General features: G+C 38.4%; 1 protein-coding gene across 5 annotated transcripts; it reads left to right on the top strand.

The window, feature by feature from the left end:
- sybu (syntabulin (syntaxin-interacting)) lies at window positions 1-21,738 on the top strand. 5 transcript variants are annotated; one of them, XM_041794321.1, is made up of 8 exons: window positions 1-84; window positions 8,842-8,888; window positions 9,119-9,305; window positions 12,286-12,486; window positions 14,000-14,099; window positions 16,119-16,271; window positions 17,666-17,824; window positions 19,909-21,738. In XM_041794321.1, exons 2-8 carry the CDS (start codon window positions 8,865-8,867, stop codon window positions 21,083-21,085), a joined length of 2,001 nt encoding a protein of 666 aa, XP_041650255.1. In that variant the 5' UTR covers window positions 1-84; window positions 8,842-8,864; the 3' UTR covers window positions 21,086-21,738. The 5 variants fall into 5 exon arrangements, with proteins under 5 accessions (XP_041650255.1, XP_041650257.1, XP_041650256.1 ...); XM_041794323.1 differs by having other exon boundaries at window positions 2-84; window positions 12,340-12,486; XM_041794322.1 differs by having other exon boundaries at window positions 3-84; window positions 17,669-17,824.
- The last annotated feature ends 916 nt before the right edge of the window (window positions 21,739-22,654 follow it).

The following is a 22,654-nucleotide window of genomic DNA, read 5'->3' as shown; positions in this document are numbered from 1 at the left end:
AGGCTGCCACCGCACAGGAACGACCCTTTGTGCTTCACCGAAAGACGAGCATCCTTCAGAGGACAAACACCACCACACATCCAAGTAAGCTTTATTTTTTAGCTTAAAAACAACGGGGAAACGACCCATTACTCCTGAAGGCTGAATAAACGACATGAACGAAACAGAGGGTGGGAGCAGGTGAGGTCAGGAGAAGCTGTTTACAAGTTTAGGAGACAGACTTTGATCAAATTATGCGAATTCCCACGTGTATCTCAACAGTTATATAGTCTGTATGAATTATGGTAACAGTATGTCTGAAGGTAGATTTTTATATCTCCGTTGGTTCAGTCTGTGTCGTGTCGTACTCCGCGTGCCTTCATTCTAAAGGCGGCGGCATCTTCAGAGAAAAACATCCTCAGTAGCTGTGGGGGCGTCGCATGAAACAAAACAAACCCCCACCTCTGGAGGGACCACAACATCATACAATTAAACAAAAAACCCGTCATGATATTTAGGGAGAAGATGTCACTTTAAGTGGATGTCAAGACACGAAAATCTTAAAATTTGTATTTAAAAAGAAATAGAATGCTTTAAGGTGAAGAAAACAAAGGGGGCATGTAAACATGTGAACACATGGGTGACTTTCAGGGTTCATGAAATAGAGTATTGGCTTTATTTCAAGTCTGGTGCTAACCAAGAGATGCTGCATGTTTGATAAAGAGTTTCATGTATTTGTCAAGCATTGTTGACAGATTCCTGGTTGTGCAGAGCGCTATAGAACAGGCCTAAATCTCTAGAGAAATATCAGAAGGAAAATCACATTATGTTGATACTGATCTGAGTATGCTTTTTGTTTCCTGGAAGGATTACTGAAAGTGAAAGTGGTCATCAGTTATGAGATCATGCAATCAGGATGATGGTGCAGTCTGTTTAAGAGTTGCTGAAGTCAAAGAAAGTGTTTTGAATGCTGACCAGCTCTTAAGAGAATTAGATCAGGAAGATACATTTGCCAATATAGTCGTCAATACGTGATTACAAATGACTAAAGATGAATATTGGGTTTGTGGTTGACATGTAGAGGTCAGTTCATTCTTGACTGCTTTTTTTATGTAGCTGTAACTCCAGTTAGACTTCTAAGAAAAGATAAAGTGGCTGAAAGGAAAAAAGTGTATGGTATTGTATAGCACTGAATGATATCTTTCAGTATCATATCATATACTATAATATCAAACTGTGGTGTGTTATATTGATTTATGGTGTTGTATTTTAGTATGTTGTAGTTATTGTATCATATCATAGCTGATCAAATCATATCCTATCATACTATGGTATCATACCTTATCGTATCCTATTGTGTTTTATCATATCGCATGATGTGTTAAAATGATCCTATCACATCATATTGTATTGTAGGCTGTCCTATAATACCATATTGCACCCTAATATATCTTGCTTATCATATCATATCCTCTCGTAACATGTTGTCTCGTATCCTATCATATATTCTACAGCAGGGGTGTCAAACCCAATCACAGCAGGGGCCAGATGCTGAATTTGGGTCTAACCTGAGGGCCTAACAGGGTCAATATTTAACCATGGAGTGTCAACCTAAATGATTTTGAGATTCAAAGGTCAACATAATAATTTAAAAACTCAAAATCTGAGATAAAAATCCAAGCATATAAGTTTTAAAGGTTAAAAATATTACATTTAAAGTCAAAATAATGTTTTTAAAAGGCAAAATATGAGATGAAATTTCAAAGTCATTAGTTTTAAAAGTCAAAATATGAGATGAAAGTGAAAGTCAGGAGTTGAAATGGTCAGCAAAACTGAGATAAATCATGAAATCAAAATCATGATATTTATCAGTCAAAATATGAGATAAACATCAAAATCATGAGTTTAAAATGTCAAAATATGAGGTTAAATTGCAAATTCATGAGTTTTAAAAGTCAACATATGAAATAAAATGACAAATTATGAGTTTTAAAGGTAAAAAATGAGATAAAAGTCAAAATCATGACTTTAAAAGGTCAAAATAGGGTTTGAAATTTCAAGTTATGATTGGAAGGTAAAAATACTAGATATAAAGTCAAAGTTATGAGATGTAGAGATAAAAATACGTAATAAAAAGTCAAAACCATACTTTTAGTCATAACTGAGATACAAAATTGAAAATATAGAGAAAATACAAATTTCTCCTACGTTCCTGACTTTTTATTAAGTTATTTTTCTGTTTACTTTTTCTCATTTTTATGACTCAACAAGGATATTATAAATCATCAAGGATAAGTTTACATAATATTTGAGGGAATCTGCAAACTACATACTGGTGGGCCAGTTTCAATAAAAATATCATATGATCTGGTAGGCCAGATGGGTATAATGTATGGGTATAACTGTTCCAAGGGCCAATTTGGCCCCCAGGCCTTCCCCTGTTCTACAGTATCATATGGTATTATATCTTATTGTATCGTACCATACCATACTGTATCATATCGTGCCAAATTTTATCATATCATAGCGTGCAATTCCGATCATATCCTAAAGTATTCATTCTATATTTGCACACTGACTCCCAACTTCTGCTACTTGACTTAAGGAGAAGGAATTATAACGAGGGGAGCAAGCTCATAGAGGCATCACTAGCTCTGTTACAATGTGTGGATTTCTTTGGTTGTCCTACACTAATATTTATCCGACCAATAAATTAAGTGAATTAAGAGATCTATTAACCAGTAAGGTGAATCAAGTCTTCCCCATCCTTGACAAAAAAAAAAAAAACAGCATTCGACTGAATTTGTATTGGAGGGGATTTTGCAGCGGGTATACTCTATGGAGATTAAACTGGTCATACTGTATCATATGCTATGTCTCATGTATACCATGTCTTATCATTATATTCCTGCCTATTGTATCATATTTTGATTTGTATCGTATCATACTTGTGTAACATAGAGTACCGTACCATCATGTTGCATCACACTGGTTGTTGCAGGCCGGTCACTATAGTTCAAATTTATGACTCAAATGTCATCTTACCTAAAATTACAACACTTGCTTCTTTATTAATCAGTGCATCTTCAGAACAAACAGAGTTTAGTGTTGTTCTCATTTGAGATGCACAATAAACAGCTTTACATTAGTCCAAATGCATCAACATTAGAGAGCACATAGATGAAGAGGGATTAAGGGACTGTATTATTCACGCCCACGCCACGCCACGCTGTAGACCATCTGGATGAGAGAGAAAGCCTCAGTACAGGCTTAAAGACTTGTTTACCAATCATGTACACACCATCTCCCACCGACAGCTTCTATACCATCCTTTTTCCCTGTCAACATCTGCGAACATCTGATCAGGACAGTTCTGTGTTTGTAGGACATCGAGAGTGTCGCTTATGCTGCTAGTTTGGCCGTTGGGTCAGGCTTAAAGGAGATGAAAATCCTGTGTTTGCAACTTAGGTAATGCTTAGCCCATCCCTCAGTAGGTAGCCAATCAACATTGTCTGGAGTCAAGCGGAGGATCAGGGATGGAGCAGAGGAGTGAATGCATAATCCTGCTTTGCAGGGGCTATTTCAGAACCAGAACAAGGCCAAATATAATGGAATCAGGCAGAATCCTAACACAGTGAAGATGGAGGGAATCAATTTTAGCACAGGTCACAGTCAAGGGCAAGTATTAGTGTGTAAACACCTTACATGGCCTGAAGAATCAATGAATTGAAGGATTATTGGCAATGAAAGATAGTTAACTATCAACACAAATAATATGAGGCCATTCTAAAATGCAGTTTGAATAATTTTGTTTTTGGTCACTTATCTACTTTGAACCCACTTTTTATTCTACATGTTGTGATGTGTCCTGCAAATCTGCCATTTAATTGTAAACTAAAGTAAAGCAAAAATTAAAATTCTCAAACTTTAAACCTTTCTATTGATGTATTTCTTCCCTTATTCTTTGCCTGAGTTTCTCTTTATTTACACTCAGTGAAAACCAGTGTTGACATTTCAGTGTTAAACATTTAAGAGTTGATTGTAACTCCAAAAGTGTAATTTTAACTCCATTCTGAGTGAAATGTTCTTCAGTGTTGGAGGTGTTTGACAGTGTTGGTCCATCAGTGTTGGTCCAACTCTGTAGATAGTCATATGATCTCAGCTCTGCTACTTCAAATCTAAGGGGGTATGTGGGCAGAGTTTTCCCATCATGCCCTTGGGCAGGATGTATAGATGTGTTTTCCATGTGTTTAGATGCTACCAATAGTACAGTGATAACAACTGAGGTTCCTTAGCTGTTGTTTTTCTGGTGAATTGATATTGTTTTTAATGTTAGATGCCTTTGCACCATGAGTGAAGTTACTGACTGAGTTAGTGCCTTCCCACCTATAGCACTAGATGCACTAAAATCAGAAGTGGTGTGCTGGTCTTTATTGGAGTGCAGGGTTTCATCTCCCTATGTCACTTTGCTGTATCCTTGTAGTGGGCAGCATATTTTCCACAGGTGGCATCATTTGATTAAGTATGAAAAAATGTAGTTATTTTACAAACTTAAAATTGTAAGTATGCAACATCAGCACTCAAAGAGAAAGGAAGTTACAGTTGTTGTGTTAAAAGTACAAGTACATGTGTCAGAAATTAACACTGAGTGTTAAAAATTAACTCTACGAGAGTTGAAATATTAAGTGTAAATTAAACTCAGAACCTGTGAGAATTAAAGAGTCAGAAAAATATTTAAATTTAACAATATGGGTGTTGAATTAACACTGATGACTTTGCTGTGCAACTCCTTGTTTAGATTTATCTTACAGAGTTTATTGGGGTTTTTTTTTTAATCTATCCATCCATCCTTGCCGTCCCTTTAACAAATATGAAAGTGCTCTATGACACCTATGCATCTATTCATCCATTTATTATTCCTTTGTTTCCTCTCGGTAAGATTTTCAGAAAATGATTCTTTGCATTACAAACAGCTGAAATGTAAGTCTGAAGTGCTTGTTTGAGTTCATACAAAGCTCCAGAGCTCAGACTTAACATCCTGTTCATTCAGTCAGAGAAAACACTGAACAGCTGAATGGTGAACGCCCACGCACCACCTCGGCACACTCCAGATATTCCCTGAGTGAAGGCCAGCGTGAGAGGATGAGCAGCAGAAGCCTTCGCTCTCTGCACATTTACTCATAATTGGTCCCATCTAGCCTGAGACATTCATGCAGCTCGGTTGCTATGACTGTTGCTAGGGCACGGCTCCGGTTGCTCTGCCCTGCTTGGTGCCGATAATCTAATTCTGCTGTGCCAGTGTGCAGGGAAGCTGTGCAGTGCCACATGAATAAACTGTGGATGCCTGAATATGAAAGTGAAACTGCAAACGAGCTGGTGAAGGCCACCCAGAATCAAAGCTATTTTTGAGGCTGATAAAGGAGGTGGAGTTTGATTCTCATGGCTCCCTGCTCTATTTTTGAAATCCTCCAAGGGAGGATATGGCTAGAAAAAAAGGATTTTTTCAGGTATTTGTCTGGACTGTTCATACAGGAAATGGGGCTTAAGTAGGGCATTAGTGATGGTTTGCACTTAGTTATTGATGGTTTTGGGAGGTGAGTTGATCACAGAGAAACTACTATTTTTGAAGGAACATTTTAAAGAAGCAAAAGAAAGGGAAGTGAGTGGAAGACAGGTTCAGATTCACTGATGAGACAGCAGCACCGAGACCCTGGGGTCAATTACATCATCCCCGATACAAAAAGGGGAAACACGTATACGCTTACGCAACAAACCCCCTCAGGCGGCGACTCAGCAAGGAAATCAACAGGCAAGGAGGGAACTGAAGAGATTGTACGAAAGTTTATTCAAGCGTGGGAGAAATTCTGCATTATTTAGCCATAAAGCATCAATAAAATATATCCCTTCCTTGTTTAAATGTGCATCTGCTAAACAGAAAGTTCACTGTTAGATAAGAGTTCAACTCCACTTCAGTTTCTTATCAAAGAGGGGATAAAATAATGCTCAATCTTCTATTTTATCTCAATGATGGCAGCACTTCTGGCTGCACCCCAGCACTTTCGGCACAGGAGGCTGATAAGGAGACTTATTTAAGTTTTTCAGCAGAGGGATGTACTGAAGTGGGACACATTTCATCTTTGGCTGTGTCTCATCTGATTATCTTAATCCAAAACGACTGATGGAAGAAAAAACATGTATAGAGAGTCAATTTCATCTTTCATATCTCTGTCAGTGTTTAATTTGAAATCTGTTTTCCTCTGAAAACACATCAGAGTTGTTAATTGAGTCATTTAAAATCTAATTGCTTTAAAAATCTACATTTGTCTGATGTCTTTTACTGCTCTAGCTGTGCAAGCAGCACAGTCGGTTACAGTTGGTCAAATCCTCTGGTCCTGAATGAGAAAATAAACAAATCAGACAGGAACACTCTTCATACATTTAACTGTTTTATTGCAAAATGGATGTACAGTTTTACTTGGCAGAGAAGGCTCAAAAGATGCTCCCTGTGTTAGTCAAGCAGCATGCTTTGACTTTCCAGGGAGTGCATGGCTAGAAAACCCCATATGGATGGACACGTTTATGACAATGCATGTTGAATACAATAAATTAGTTCAGAAGTAATTAATCCATAGTAGCATGAATTTTAATCTCAAGCCTTGTGCTATAAAAGAGGAGGCTGGGGTGGAGGAAGTTAGCCATAGCAGTGTGATGCATCAGCATTAATGCAAGCAGGGATTATTGAGGAAGCTGGGAAGCTATGATTGGGATCAGCTGGCCAAATTCTACAAAACGTTCTGCCACTCAAATACATTTAAGAAAAGGTTCCAGTTTGGACCCGAAATGCAACATAAACATGATTAAACAAAGAGACGAGCTAGAAGAAAAGTGTTTGAAAAGCACATTATTACAGAAGAACCTGCATGCATTTTATTTTACCTCCGTTTTTAAGAAAGCATGAAAATTTGGGAATTTCAAAAGGAATTTTGTAATAATCTTGGGGAAACCCAGCTTTGCTATTGGGGATAAAAGAGGATAGATAAGTTGAAATCTTGATAAAAAGACTAAAATGTACTTGTCAGTACAGGAAACCTAAATGCATGGTTGTACTGTCCACTAAGGGCTTTGGTACATTATAGACTTTGTGCCAGTTTTTTCTTGACACACACTGGAATCCGCCTTATGACCCACTTTTGGGTCCCGACCCTCCAGCTGGGAAACTACTGCCTTAAATCAGTTCCCTTAAAACTAGAGATAGATATTACATGTCCATTTAGTCAATGGGCCAGAGCCAAAAATTTTGTCCGTAAGTGAAAATTATTGTTTTTCATATTTTTCATTCAGTTGTTTTTTGTTGTTGTTGTTGTTCTGTGAAACCGAAACTGATTTTTTTGATGGTCAACATTCCTGTCTGTGGCATTTCTTTCTCTGATCCAGCCACTTTGAAAGCAGAAGCATTCAGTGGAGAGATGAAAATGTCTTCAACAGGTCTAACCAAGTCCAGTCGCCCTTTTTAGATCGAGCTGGCTAAGCACTAACACATACATTTAAAGAGATTATGATCATATATGTATAATAGATGTAAGAGACTGTGTTTGTACATAGACCCAGACCCTTCATTACAATACACCAAAATATGAATAAATAAAGATGAAAATCACAAAAAAATCTAATCAGAATTCAAAGTAAAAATACAACTTTAGCTAAAAACATAAATAAATAAATCTCACAATTACATTTGGTCTTAAATATTAGATGTTAGCATCTGTATCTTTATCAATAAAAGATCTGATAGCATATAATGATATTGATATACAGCGTTTTGACATTGGCCATAACTATACATGATACTAGTAACATAATGTATGAGGTTACATACTTGTCACTTGACAGCAAACTTTGCCAACACTGTGTAACATTTGTAAACATCCTTGTTGATCAAACAACCAGGGACCCCCATCATCCTTGGAGGTGGTTAAAGTGCCCCCCTGCCCCCTCAGTATCTTGTGGCCTCCCAGGAGCCCCAGTCCAAATTTTGGGAACCCCTGGTCTACCAGATAGCTTGATCTAGACATTTTGCTATGTTTATATGATGTTTAGAGATTATATCAGTGATATCCTTTTAATGTTTGACTATTTTCCTCAATTATAAATGTAAGAATTTCAATGAGCCCCCCCAAAAGTCATAAAAAATCATAATTTCTGATATTTTTCAGTGGAGATCTACTAGCTAGATATCCAAGTGCATTGTGCAGGAGCAAGAGATTTTTTTTTGGCTTGAATCCATGGAGAGCAGGGCTTAGCAATAGGTCAATTTTTTAGGCATTTTGCCATTATTGGATAGGACAGCCAAAGAGAGGAAATATGGGGAAAGAGAGTGGGGGCAGACATGCGCTATGACCAGGAATCAATCCCACAACCAGTGCGTCGAAGACTACAGCCTCAGCATATGTACACCTGCTCCAGGAAACATTTCAATAGGATGATAGTGTATATGATTTTGTGTAGAATAAAGTCATATATTTCTGTATCCATATTTTACATAACTTTTCTTCATTTGTTTCTCAATTAATGTAGAACAAATTGTTTGTGTGCATCATTAATTCTGATATGAAAAAGTACCAGGCTGTTTATTTTTAGCCATGACGTGTCAAATTGGCTCCCTCTGGGCTTCTTGTGCCATCTGTACCAGGCAGGAGGTTTGTGTTTGTGTGTGTGTGTGTGTGTGTGGTTGGCCGGATTTAGTGGTGTAGTAGAGTTCAGACAGAGGGCCCTTGTTTGGGAATGAGCGCCACGTCAGGATGCAGCTACACACACGATCCACAGAAAATGACTAACCAGAATTTTTTCCTCTTATTCTATCAGGATTAAACAGTACGTGAAGCACAATGGGACCCTTCCAAGAATATGAGGTGAGTGTTGAAGATTCTAGTGACTGATTTATGCAAGTTGGAGTAATTTTTGTACAAAACAGTCAAACGTATTTTAACACCACTGGGTAAATAGTTGAAATAACATTAAAATGTGTTTGTCTATGTACTTATAATAGAGTCTTTCTAAACAAAGAGGTACAGTATGTCTTAAGTGACGTAGGGTTGGTACATCTGCATGCCTTAGCACTCACAGATGTTGTTTAAAACAGGAAAAGAAGTCGCCAGAGAAAGGGAGCCCCCGCAGCCGTATCCCACGTTTGGTTCTTCATCCCTTCAGGCCAAAAGACAAAGGTTCGCCTCTGTCTGACTCACCTTTCTCAGAGGAGGAGGGGAAGGAGTGTGACATGAGCTCAGACCACTCCAAACGGACCATCAGCACCAACAGCTTCTGCTCAGGTAAGAGATCCAGCACCAGTATGAGGACAGCCGAATTCAAACCTGAAAAACTCTCTTTGATCGAAGCAGACTGTCAGGAGCAGACTGTGCTGCAGAGCTCTTTGTTGGCTGGGTAAATATAGAATCTTAACTGTACGTGTGATGACAGGCGACAGAGGCATTCTGTAAAAGCTCACAGTTTTAAAAAAGTATACAAAAATACACTTCATCAGTTTAAACATTCATATTAAGAAAGAGCACAGAAATCAATGTAGCTGAATGCACTTTAAAAGTCCAAAGTACTCAATTCACTTTGTTTGAATTATTTAAGATTATACCTTTATGTTGACATTACATTTGATGTTCCCAGAGCAGAGATAACTTAAACCAGTGTTTCCAGTATAATGACAGTTTACTGGGTCAGAAGGGATGGCCATATTCCCCTGCCACATTCTGTATTCCTCATTTATGTTTCTGCTCTTTTTATAGTATTCATCAACCTTGTGAATTACAGATAAATAGCATCACCTGTCTTTTGAAATGTTACACCCAATATGCTAATATCATAGCACATGAGGTGCATGTAAAGGCTCATTGATAATGAGGTGGAGTATCACATCCATCATCCTTGACTGCTGTTGTACAGGATAATATACGCCGCAAGAAGCTGCAGACAAAAATGTTGAAACAGACACTGACAATGTTGAGACACTGAACCTTACTAAGTGTATTCACAGGAGGGGCCTGCTGTTGACACACATGGCGATCACACAGTGCCTATAAAAAGTATTCACCTCCTTGGATGGTTTACCCCTTTATTGAAAGGTAAATATTTATCCAGTCACTTATTTTACCTTCATGTTTTAGCTTGACATTACTTTCTAGACATCTGACATTATATTTGACATTAAATTTTTTGGGGGGGGGGGTTTTGGTCAAAAAAGCCTAATTGACCATGATTGATTTATAAAATCAATGAAAGGGTTTAACATCGAAGGGGGTGAATACTCTTATCAGGATTTTTGAAAAAGAAAAAAAAATGTTCCACAGATAAACTTAAGTGGCTCTACATGTACTTAAGTGGCCTTCTCAAGTACAGACTGGGAAAACACTGCAGTGCTTCCCAAAGTATGAGACACAGTCCCCTGGTGGTACTCCAGGTAGGCCTTTAGAGATTATTTACAATAAAAGAACCATAATTTTGTAACTGTAATCGTATTTTGAATCATCAAAAAATACAATAAATTAATATAATTAATTATATATACTCAGTCCCAGAACTAACAAAACAAAGTTAAAGGTACAGTGTATAATATTTCACTTAGTAGAATTTAGCAGAACAAAATTGTATATTTTAAAACTTTTTCAAGCTCAAAATATTCAAGCTTATTCTAAGCCTTTTATTCATACATAGGTAACGTCTCCTCCATGGACTCTGCAATCTGGGATTTTTTTCTTTTTGCATGTTTCTACAGTACCACAGAAAGGACCAAATCACAGATACACATTTTTTTTTAATCCCACAATTACCACCAGGAGTGAGCATTCAAGACTCTGACTGTGAATTGTTGCTAATATTCCCTTATTTTACACACCGTACCTTTAACTGACTAGTACTTGTAATGCTTTTATTATTTGTTTTGTCAGATTTACAGAACCAGTGTCACAGTTTAACTGCTACTGAATAAACTGGTGATACTCCATTTAACATTCTACTGAGCCGCTTACTTCCTATGCCTCCAGACGCTCAGAAAGAGTTTGCAGTGTCACGGGGTAAATTTAGAAGCATTTCTTTGAGAAAAGAAAATGGTGACTCGCATACGCCTGACAAAAACAAACTATTCAGTGGTGGCTTAGTAAATATAGTTTGTGACTCCATAATACTTTCCTGGTAGTGTTAATGTCTTTGAGAATTAAGAAATTCAAAGTGAAATTCTGTGTTTGTGTTATTAAAATATGGAGGTAAATAATTTGAGTTTCATATCATGAAGATTTTGGCATGCCCCAGAGGATTTTCAAGTTTCAGATTGAGCTGCCTTCAACTATTTAGCATGATTATCGTCTTTGCTTTATATCTTAAGTTAATCTCAGCTCGTTACCCAAAAAGTGAGGCAGCTTTGAATTTTTATGAATGAAAATAAAGATTAAAAAACAGAATAATGGGTTAGTACCTTGGAAGCAAGAAAAATGACATAAAATTGATACACTCTTTAATATCTCTTCAAATGACTTGCTATTCAAGACAGACACTATACCTAAGTTTAGAGACCCCGACTGAATAAATAAGAGCTGATTTTGATGTTTAAAATGACAGTTTAGCCAATACAATTTTTATTTTTATTAGTCTTTTTAGTGTAAGACTATGCCAGCAGTTGCAATTGTGTTTCACTACTAGGCAGATCAGAGTTTGTTCAATAGGTGACTTTTTCTGGCTAGTAAAACAAAAACTCTTATTTGATTCAGCAATTTGCAGCTTGAGCCTTTACCAACTGATATCAATGGCAAACAGGTGCATCTGTGCAGCCGTACTTTTGAGCACTAAGATTTTTGCTGTGTCTGTGCACAGTAATTCAGATAATTACAGAAATTAAATGGTGTAAAAAAGGGGCAATAATTGTATTTAGTGAAGTAGTAGAACAAATTCAAAACAACATTAAAATATTCAAGTATAATAGATAGATTCATTAGTACAGTACTGGAGCATGTAGGATTATACCAGCTCAAAATATTCATTCATGTTTATTTGATGTTTGCACAAATTGGCCTACTTAACAAACAGAGCAAATGAAAGATAAAACACAGCAAGAAATGCCTGAGTGTGCATTAAGTATGCATGTGTATAAACTCCTGTATTAAAGTGAGGTGTTATTGTGAAAGCCTTCGTGCTATCAGTCAGATAAAAGCCGGGCTGAACCTTGAGCTCTGACTGCCTGCTTGTGTTCGCTGCCTGCCCCGCGCTGTCTGTTTTGGCTATTACTGTCTGTGTGCCTGTCTACAATAGATGACACCGGCTGCCCCACTAGTCAGTCTGTGTCCCCCTCCAAAACCCCGTCAGGCTCAGAGCAGAGTGACCGCGGCTCTCCCAAGCTGCCCGAGCGCAAGACCAAAGTGAAGAGGGTGAGGGTGATGGCAGAGTGGAGCGGAGAACCACGGAGCACACAGAGACACAAGAGGGAGCTGAGGTCGGCCATGAAAGCTAGAGGTAAAGAAGAATTCACACACAATGATATGAAATGTCAAGAACTTTGACAACTTCATCTCTGCACTAATCTTATTAGGTCTTTTAATGTGTATAAATGTTCTTTTTATAAGCACAGACTTCTATGTAACACTATGCACATAAACACTTCTGCATGCCAGTAGATCCCCAAAGACTAAAGTACAATAACAATGTATTTGTCACATATCAGCAGCTTGCAGATTCCCTGGTATGTGGACTTGAACAAACACTAGCTGGGAAGCAGCTGCTAGCCTAAAAGGAGAATAATAACTGGAGATAATGGTGCTCTCCTGTCACACATTCCTCTCAAGAGAAAAGTTGTATAAAATCAATACCACTCTAGTATCTAAAAGCCAAATATGAAGCTACATGCAGCTGCCAAGTTAATTATAATCATAATGCAAGCAACAGTGCACTCTTTAAACAACTGATCAGCTTTTTTATTAAGTAGAAGGAAGAACTGCTTGATCATGAGTCAAAATGAGAAATCTGATTGGTGGAGGGACAAAGTCCCAGCAGCTTAGCCAATTAGACTGATTAGCAGGAGGATACTACACTGATTGAATGGGCACAGACCCTCATTTGACTCACCCAGTGGTGGAAGAGCACTTCAAGTGTTTTTGTTTGTCACAGTCATCACTGGACACACAATGGTTTTGTTTGACGGAAAGAGATGCTACTCAGGTATGGCTTCGAATTAAAAATCAACACATAATTAGTTTTATTTGCTTAATTTGGAATTGTTTTGTGGAAAATTGTGATGAGCCGATAGTATTGCACCTAATGACTTGGTGTTACTGGCTGTGTGGAGATGTAATAGCATCAGGGATTACAGAAAGTGGTTTATCTTTAAAGCCACATTAGTCTAACAATGGCTTTAGATTGAAGGGAGCGGCTGTTAAAGGAGGTGCTATCTGGTTAGTAGAGATAAAGGAGGTCTTGCTTAGAAAGCCTTTACCATGACTGTGTTATTTTTCAGTAAATTGTAACAAACTGACATACAAGATAGAGGTGTGACTAGAATTGTTGGTCTTAAATGTGTGGGATTAAAAGTGAGACTTTAGCATTTTCTGTGGCTAAGGTCACCACTGAGACTGAGAGTGGCCAGAAGCAGAAAACATGTTTTTTGGTAAGATTTAATATTTTTACTTAAAGTGTTGCTTTTGGTGTATACAGAGGAAATTCTTACCTGTGGCAGGCTTATATGTGTTGTAAATTAAGCAAAAGTACAGAGAAATGAGGTTAACAAAGTTTGCTAACATTAGCTTATCAAGCTAATGTTTGCTAATATTAGCATGCATAAACTACCTGTCGTACAAAAACAAAGGTTTTAGCTTCAAAACATCAAAATGTATTGGCTTCAGACATTATGTAGTTTGTTTTTGTTGGTACCACTTTAAATTTACAAGTAAGGTTTGAGTTATCTGGACTTTTAAATACTTTGCCTAGCTTAAAGTCTGCTAAACTCTAAAAACATCAATGGTTGTTCCTGCAGGTAGCGAGGCAGACTTCAGCTCCTCCAGCAGCACAGGCAGCCTGAAGACAAAGGAGAGCCTCAGTTATAGTTCAGCTGGAAAGAAAGCTTCATCACGCAGGTAATTGATTTGTTTTTATGTAATAGGGACAATGCAGTAAATGTGTTGTCAGTAGCCTACAAAACATGAAGCTGAGGTGGTGTATAGAGTAATGGTCATTGCTAACTTCAAACCCTGTAGTTTGGCCTTTGATTAAACTGTTTATTAAAATATTAGGGCTGTCAAAAGACAAAATTATCAATCACGATTAATCTCAGGTTCTGTGGTTAATTAAGATTAATCACACTCTTAATCGCATTCTAAAATTCCATTATTTTTTATACAAAATAGCTTTTGTGTAATTTTGGGGTTTTCTACTGTGTTAACCCATGTAGACCGGAGGCTGCATAAAAAATAGAACCTCTTAAACAGGAACGAGTATCCAAAGCCAGTACAGGCTGCACCAGTACCAACACATCCAGTACCTACCAAACTGGATTACAACACAGATTTTGATGCTTAATTTTGTTATTCCACCACCCAAGAATGACTGTCGAGAATGACTGTCGTAACGCATGAATGTCTTAACATTTTTTTCTTAAAAGTATTAATTCAGGCGTCGTTTAGGTACTGAGACTGTTTAAAAAGTATTAATTTGCATCGGTATAAGAAAAAACCTAAAAGATACTCAACTGTACTCTAAAATCCAAGTGTTGATTTGAAAACAACCTCAAAATCTAAGCATTTTCTGAAGAACAGGACAGAAAATGAACATGTACTAAAATCTTTATTTCTCAACCTCTGTAGCAGATCAAGATGTAAAATATAAAACACCTGGAAGTTAAAACACCTTGGCTTTCATTGGATTTGCCTGAAGATCTTTAATATTTTTAAAATCATCAAAGGACATCCAGTTGTTGTCTAAATTACTGTTGTCAGCCGATGAGCAGTTCCCATTGCCAATCTATTGTTTGTGTCACGGCTCAACATAAAGAAATACTTTTTCATCCATCAGTGTGGAGGCTCAAACCAAGACTGTTTTTAAATCCCATATGCCTTTTACATGTGTATTTCAGTGAATCCCATTGTAGTTCACTCGTCAAAAGTCATAAACGGCTAGATCACCCTAAACATGCAGATGCTGCATCCAGTCCTAAAGGTAGAAGCATCTCTGAGTTTCATCTGGTCTTTTAGGTGTTCACATGCAAACATTGCATCTGGTCTGAATAGGTTAAGCTAAATATAACTGACTTCCTGTTTGGGTATAGATCTGCTTTTATAGTTAGATTTAAGATTTGAACTTGACCAAGGAAAAAATGACTTTTGTCATGGATTAAAAAGGTAATCAAGTCAAAGTTTATTTATATAGCACATTTAAAAAACAACCTTAGTTGACCACAGTGCTTTAAAGGCTTTGACAAAACAGTAAAGGCACAAAAAATGACTCACAAAAACATAATGAACCAGCAATATCAAAGAGAATGCATAATGTCAAGCTCAACTTGTATTAAAAGCCAGCGCAAATAGGTGAGTTTTCAGCAAAGATTTAAAATCTATAGACTGAGCAGTTCTAATGTTAAGAGGTGAAGTGTTCCACAGTCTAGGAGAAAACGCCCTGTCACCTCTGGTTTTTGGACTGCATTAAGGGACATCATGAAGCATCTGGTGTGTTGACCTCAGTGCTCTAACTGGAGCATGTTGGTGCAACAACTTGGACAATAAAGGGACATTTAAAAGGTAGCCTTAATGTTTCACGAGACAGGGTGCAGATGACATTTGATTTGTCCACTGAGCTGTCTGTACATTTTTAATGGGAAATAAAACATAAAAAGAAGTAATAGACTTGATTTACATCATTGTGGCTGCAGGAAGATTCAGGACAATAAAGCATGCAATTGATCATGGATAAAAATGATTGTTGACCATAATTAATTGTGATAATTTAATAAATCTTAACAGCCCTGAAAATATTTGAAGTTTGTGTTTCATCAGTTCTATTATTAAGATTCAAACACCTTTGACTGAATTTGAACTGAAAGAGTTTTATCCTTTTGTCTAAAAATGTTTGAAAATGTGTTTTCTATGCTTTTTTTAATCAAGTCGTGGCGCCCACATCAGACCACTCCCAGTGTTCAAACCAGCGGGTAGCCCTACAGCAAACCGTGATGCAGAGCTCTACGCTCCCTACAGGACCCCTCCAAGAGCCTCCTCCTCAACCAACAGCAGCAGCTGCAACTCCAGCCCCACATCCAGGTACCAAACAAGGCTCTCAAGTGATGAATTATGAAAAACCATGCAGTGAAGTTGGCGGTTTAAACTTTAGAGAGAAAATGTTATGATCAGTTGAGTGATCTCCTAATTATGTCCAACATTTTCCCTTGTGGATTCATTATAAATCCAACCTTCAATTTAAGAAACGAGAAGATTTTGGGGACTTGAGAGATTTGGATTGTGGTCCAGGAAGCGTGGAGCATAATGATGAATAAGTGGGTTGGCTGGATTAAGCTCAGACTGTTTTATCATTTCCTCTCTTGCATCAGTCTGGGATTATACCGGTCATGATTTGGCTGCAGTTGGGATTAATGAGGATTTTTGGGGAAAAAAATCAAATGTCTGATGATGGTGGCCAGACAGTGACCCTACTTGTTGCAGCTGAGTAGTAACTGGATTAAATTAATTCACCTTGGGTTTTTAGAACAGGGTCATACAAAATTCAGACTTTCTGAATTTATGCATGAATTGAATAGCCTGAAACGTAAACGTGTTTGGGACCACTGAGGATTTCAGCATGGTGCTCCAGGCTATATCTGGAGAGGTTTACTTCTTTGGCTTTGTTTTTTTGGCAGCTTTGGTTCGCCTAAGATTTAACCCAAAAATCCTCCCTCAGCAGTAGAAATGAGCATTTAAGCCACAGCCTTCAGAGTTTTGTGCAGCAGCAGAATCTGCCCTCTTTTATCTCATGTTTGCAGCTCCAATAAAATTCCACTCTTGTCGCTTTAAGACATTTCCTCTGCATGGCTAAGTGTCATGTGACATCTTTTCCTCTCACATGCTACCTTCTCCTGGGCTGTTTCTATTTCTGGCTGGGATGCAGAGCGCTTGCATCAAAGCTTCAAGTATCCAAGGTTGCTAGGATATTGTGCAGGGGAGAGATAGGGGCTTACACGCTGCTTTGCATATTGTCTAAATCCACCCACTCATCCTGTATAGAAAAAAAACACACAAATCCTTTTATCAGTTCTCTCAGAGAATGATAAAACACTGATCATAGGACGCACGGGGTCGTTTAAATGCTAATGCAATTAGCTTCTAGATTAAGGGTTTCCCTGTAAGGTGATTTCTTTTCTTGTCGACTCTGCTTGTATTTAGATAAACCAGCAGTTTACGTTTTTTTTCCCCTCTAGTCAACATGCCAGTAATCCTGTGTCAGACAGTAATTCTAGGCTTCAGAGAGCGTCTGCCTTAACAGCACTCTGTTAGCCAGACAAATTGCTGTCTGCAGGGAGACATTCTACATTTAAGAGTCAAATTGGTTTGTTTTCTGCTGTTGCTTCAAAATGTCTAGTTGTAAACTGATTGATGATGTTTTCTCTAATACAAGGGGGGTGAACTTGGCTTTTAACCAGCATGCTTGTCTCTGTGGCCAGCAGAAGAGCAAACCTGGGTCGATACCACTCCTGTGGAGACAACCATGGCATCAGACCCCCCAACCCTGAACAGTATCTCACTCCCCTACAGCAGAAGGAGGTGGCTATCAGACACCTGAAGACCAAACTGATGGAGTCTGAGAACAGAGTCCATGACAGGTTAGTGGAGCTTCAGCAGTCGCTCCTGAAATTTTATTGTTGAAAGGCAGGATGATGGGGGGCCGTATCAGGAGGAGAGTGAATCATAATGTGACAAAATGTGCAGCTCTGCTCAGCCGTTAACATCCTCCCCTGAAGTGTGAAACCACTGGAAAATGACTCTCACATAAGATAAAAATCCATGATGCAAGCTACATCTAGTAACAGAAAAAGCCCTTTACAGATCTAAAGGTAATTTTATTTTAACAGTGCACTTATTTATTGTTGTTGTTGTATGATAAGATTGATGCTACTGATGTTGCTTTGATATAAAGCTACACCCAGTTTGCTAAGCATAGCAAACAAAATGGAAAAGGAGGAATAATTGCTCATTTGGCTCTGTCTGAATAGCAAAAACATCTAGCTGCCAGCACTTTTCAAAGCTCACCAAATGATTACCTGCTTTTATATTTCAGTTTTGAAAGAATTTTACAAACATATTAAGATTAGGAGGTGCATCCAGACCGATTATTGCGGGCTCTGGAGGGTTTCTATGTACAAACTACAAGCAAGCAACTTTTGACAAGTTATAAATTAATGGGCTTTATATTTAACACATTTATGGTCATACATTTTTAGTCTAGGTATAATATCTGTAAATAACTTGTAGATGGAAGGTTATGACATGAAATCAAACACAGAAAGAAGAACTTGTTAAGGACAGAGAAGGAAATGAGGGAGCAGTCAAAATGGCAAAGTTGTATAATGCAAGCTGCAGATGACATTTGACTTGTCAACAAAGCTGTTTTGAGTTTATTTTAAGTCAAATGAGACATCAACCCTCTGATATATTGATGGACAGACTCCTTTTTCACTTTTCATACTGCAGACATTTTTGCTATGTTGCTGCAAATGGCAAGCTTTTGTTTTGATAAACCTTGTAATTTTAATAGGAATATAATATACAGATGTGCAATTGATATTTGCTGATATCCAAAATGATATTTTAAAAAATAATTTTAGCCCATACAGACATTGATACTGATATTTAAATGTAGTTCAGACCTAAAACTTTAATCCGTAAAACTCACAATTTAAAGTTTGAGGAAGAAAAATAATTAACTTTCAGTCTTTAAAGCACTTTAAAGTGTGAGGAATGATGATAAACAAAGAAAGACAGTTCAGCTGATGTAGGTCTGTTGGTCCAGCCTGAAACGCCACAAACTTGTTTGTAAGGCCAACATTTACAGCTGATAAATGCAGATTTGAATAGCCAAAACATCTGTTTTAAATATATTGGCAGAAATGTCATATCTGCTGATACGACAATTAAATTCACTTTTTAAGCCAATATCTGCCAATACCAATATCTTGCTGGTAAAATCCTTAATCCTTTAAATTGCACTTTGATAGCATGGTATCACTGTTTTTATGAAAAATCACTTTTATATATATGAACCCAGGACTTAGATTAAAGATAAACATCCAACCCACTTTTTTTTAAATGGAAAACAACCTGTATTGTTTGTTCATAAAACAGTGACATCTAATGAAACTGATCTTTAAAGGGTTAAAATTGTGAAAAAATACATAATGGTAGTTTTGATCAGAGAAGATGATTAATAGATTCTATCCACTAAACTGGTAAAAATTTAAAAAATTCTGTTACGTTATTGGAAGCAGACATTTATTTAACTCATTGGCCATAATGAATAGTAAATCTTAAATCTGACATGGCACAAAAAGTTGAAGTATGAAAATCTATTTTGTTTATCTTTGGCATGTCCAGGACTGTGATTGAAAGGAAATTCCCTCAGCAGCAGCCCCCCCCCAATATAGAAAATAACCCTTTTTTCAAATAAAAAAACAAGTTACATTATGCAATTAACCATAATGTCTAAAATCATGGAAACGATGTATTATTTTGTTGCTTTAATTGAGACTGAAGCTGATTAAAAGATTTATTCATACATAATAATTCTATGTATTTTTAAGTGGCCTTTTTTGCCCTTATTGGCCTTAATGTTAGAAACTGTAAGCAATACCACAGGGTTAAGCAGCTGTGGTGTTCCCTCAGTAGCTGAAACATTTTTTCTGTCTTTTAGGGAGTCAGAGATTGAGGAGTTAAAGTCCCAGCTCAGCAGAATGAGGGAGGACTGGATTGAAGAGGAGTGTCACCGGGTGGAGGCTCAGCTGTCCCTCAAAGAGGCTCGCAAAGAGATCAAGCAGCTACGTCAGGTGGTGGAAACGATGAAGAGCAGCCTGATGGAGAAGGATAAAGGTATCCAGAAGTACTTCATCGACATCAACATTCAAAACAGGAAGTTAGAGTCCCTGCTACACAGCATGGAGCTAGCTCAGAGTGGCTCCAACCTCCAGGATGACAACACCTTAGATTTCATGTGTGAGAGCCCTGATAGTGGAGGGAAGAAGATGGAGGAGGAGGTTGGGCTTGAGCTGGGAGAACAAGGGGCGGAGGCAATGGCAGACAGTGGGCTGCTAGTAAACGATGAAATGGCCAACAGAGAGGACATTTTGGAGCAGGTCCTCATGTCCACTGCAGTGGATTTCAGTCAGGACTCTAGTGTCAAACTAAAGGCAGAGTCAGGCCCTGGGGTGTCTGCCATTTCAGAAGGACACTTGATTGACGAATCTGCTGCACCCCCACCAGCTCTACCAAACACAGTTTCCACCACCTCAAGCACAGCCTCACAGCAGAATACAGATGATAAAGGAACCCAGACAGACATGATTCCCATGCCTTCAGACCTGCAGGCTCTTCTCCTCCAGCTGCTGAAGTTTCACGGAACAACGACAACCGAGGACACAGCTCAGTCGGCCTCAAGCAGCCTTCTGGGCAACCCAAACCTGCCTCCTTCCACTTCTGCCACTGCCAATCTCCCTAAACCCACACATCCCCCACCTAGCATGCCAACAGCAGCCCCTCCAGAAAGCCCCGACACCTCCACTGACTCCGGCTTGTGCTGCATCGAGTCTGCAGAAAGCCGACGGTTCATGGAGGAGTTGGACTTTAGTGTAGGTGAGGAGGACCCTCTTCTGTCCCCAGAGCTAGGCGTGGTCGGAAAGCGATACTGGAGCAACAGCTTCCTGGTGGATCTGGTTGCTGTGGCGGCCCCTGTGCTGCCCACAGTGGCCTGGCTGTACTCGCGGCATGGTGTGGATGGAAGCGCTCCAGTGTACAACATTGCTGCTCTAATTAGGGGCTGTTGCATCATGGGACTGCACTCTCTTCGCCAAGTCTCTCACAGGCCGGATGTGTAAAGGCTTCAACCACGCATGCACATGCCTAACTTTGAACTTAAAGCACTTAAGCATCTTCTCGAGTATTTGTGAGATTTGTTGCATTTTTGTTGAACACGATGCAGTTACTTTTGGTTTTGACACGTTACTTTGCACTGTACAGTTACCATGAGTTGAAGAAAAAGTGGTGACATGAAAGGGATTATTTTTAAAAGGGTTATTTATATATTTATTTCTCATTTACATGTATAAGCTAATCATCTGGGTAGATGGTTATGTGATGTCATCGTCCTGTGGTGTCCCTGATTGTCCCTGTTTTCGGAAAAAAAAAAAACCCAAGTCTGTTAGAATGAGATTTCTTGGTGGTGAAAGATTGAATGTTTGTTTCTGTTCGAGGGGTTCTGAGACTGTTTTTGAGTAATTGTTCAAAAGGAAACTTTAAACCTTCAGCCAAAGCTTTAATGTAAGTTCACTGTTCTCGTTTTGTGAAGAACCATATATTTTTTCCCTCCATTGGAGTAGAGCTTTATTCATTACAGCCTGTGTGTTGTTCATAGAAATGAGTTGACGCTTCAAAGCAACTGACACTTGTTATGTGCCTGAGCTATGTGCAATATTGGTGGTTTACATCAAATGTCCTCGTATCTTTATTAATAAAGCATGATAAATTCTGACCATGTTACAACTCTTTTTGTCTTATGGGTTTGTTCCAGCAAAGAAAGGACTAAACAGGAACAATGGTTAAAGTTTAGCTTATGTAAGACCTCTTAAAGGAAAAACAGAGAGGCACCAAGGTCATACATTTGCACAACATGTTCACATAAATTAATAAGAGAGAAAATTTGAATCCAAGTCCAACCAGCCAGAGCTGTGTTCTCCTGACAGCTTATCTTACGTAAAGCTTTCTCAGCCTGTATTTTCAGACGTCCCTTGGGTTGTGGAGCTGACGGTGTAAAGTGCATTACATCCACTTTGCCGGGATCTCTCTGAAGCTGTAAAATGCCGCCTGTGCCCTTACACAAGTTAAAAACTGGGTCAGTGCCAGGGCAGATGTTCATCTACCCATGGAAACTAGCAATGTTTCTGAAGTCATTACATAAGTACATCTTTCAAAATAAACGAAAAAAAGCTGATTAAGTCTAAATGAACACTCAAGCTTTCACTTTCAATCTGACTCCTCAACTTCCACCATATGCTTAAGTGTCTGAAATTGCATAACCATGACGTCTGTCAGTAAGGCATTATTATAAGGCATCAGACTAATGATTCATCAGATGCTCTAATCCCCACACTAGTCGCTGGATTTTTAGATTAAATGAGTGGGTAGAAATGGTTGTAAGTCAAACAGCTGTGGACACAAAAGCCTTGTGCCATTAGTATAGTAGATTATGGAGCCCTTGGGGCCAGTTATTCTCCCACATAGCTTGTTCTCTTTCTGAAGACTGATGACGTGCATTTTTCCTATTTTGAAAGTGGGCCAGTCTCTGGGAGGCCGATAGTGTCCCCAGACAGATTGGGGTGACATTGTAAACGGGGTCAGATGAGCTATGACAGCCATTGTCAGGCCAGGTTAAACACCACCTCACTGTC

Source organism: Cheilinus undulatus, linkage group 8, assembly GCF_018320785.1.
Source record: "Cheilinus undulatus linkage group 8, ASM1832078v1, whole genome shotgun sequence".
NCBI lineage: Eukaryota > Metazoa > Chordata > Actinopteri > Labriformes > Labridae > Cheilinus > Cheilinus undulatus.
Note: the sequence above shows the minus strand (reverse complement) of the source record. Positions and strands in the feature narration are given on the sequence as shown.

What these genes read in the sequence shown, in the direction of transcription:
- sybu (XM_041794321.1), top strand. Translation starts at nt 8,865, where the DNA reads ATGGGACCCTTCCAAGAATATGAG. An exon ending in CACCAACAGCTTCTGCTCAG is followed by an intron (nt 9,306 to 12,285) that starts GTAAGAGATCCA and finishes TGTCTACAATAG; the next exon opens with ATGACACCGGCTGCCCCACT. An exon ending in AAGAAAGCTTCATCACGCAG is followed by an intron (nt 14,100 to 16,118) that starts GTAATTGATTTG and finishes TTTTTAATCAAG; the next exon opens with TCGTGGCGCCCACATCAGAC.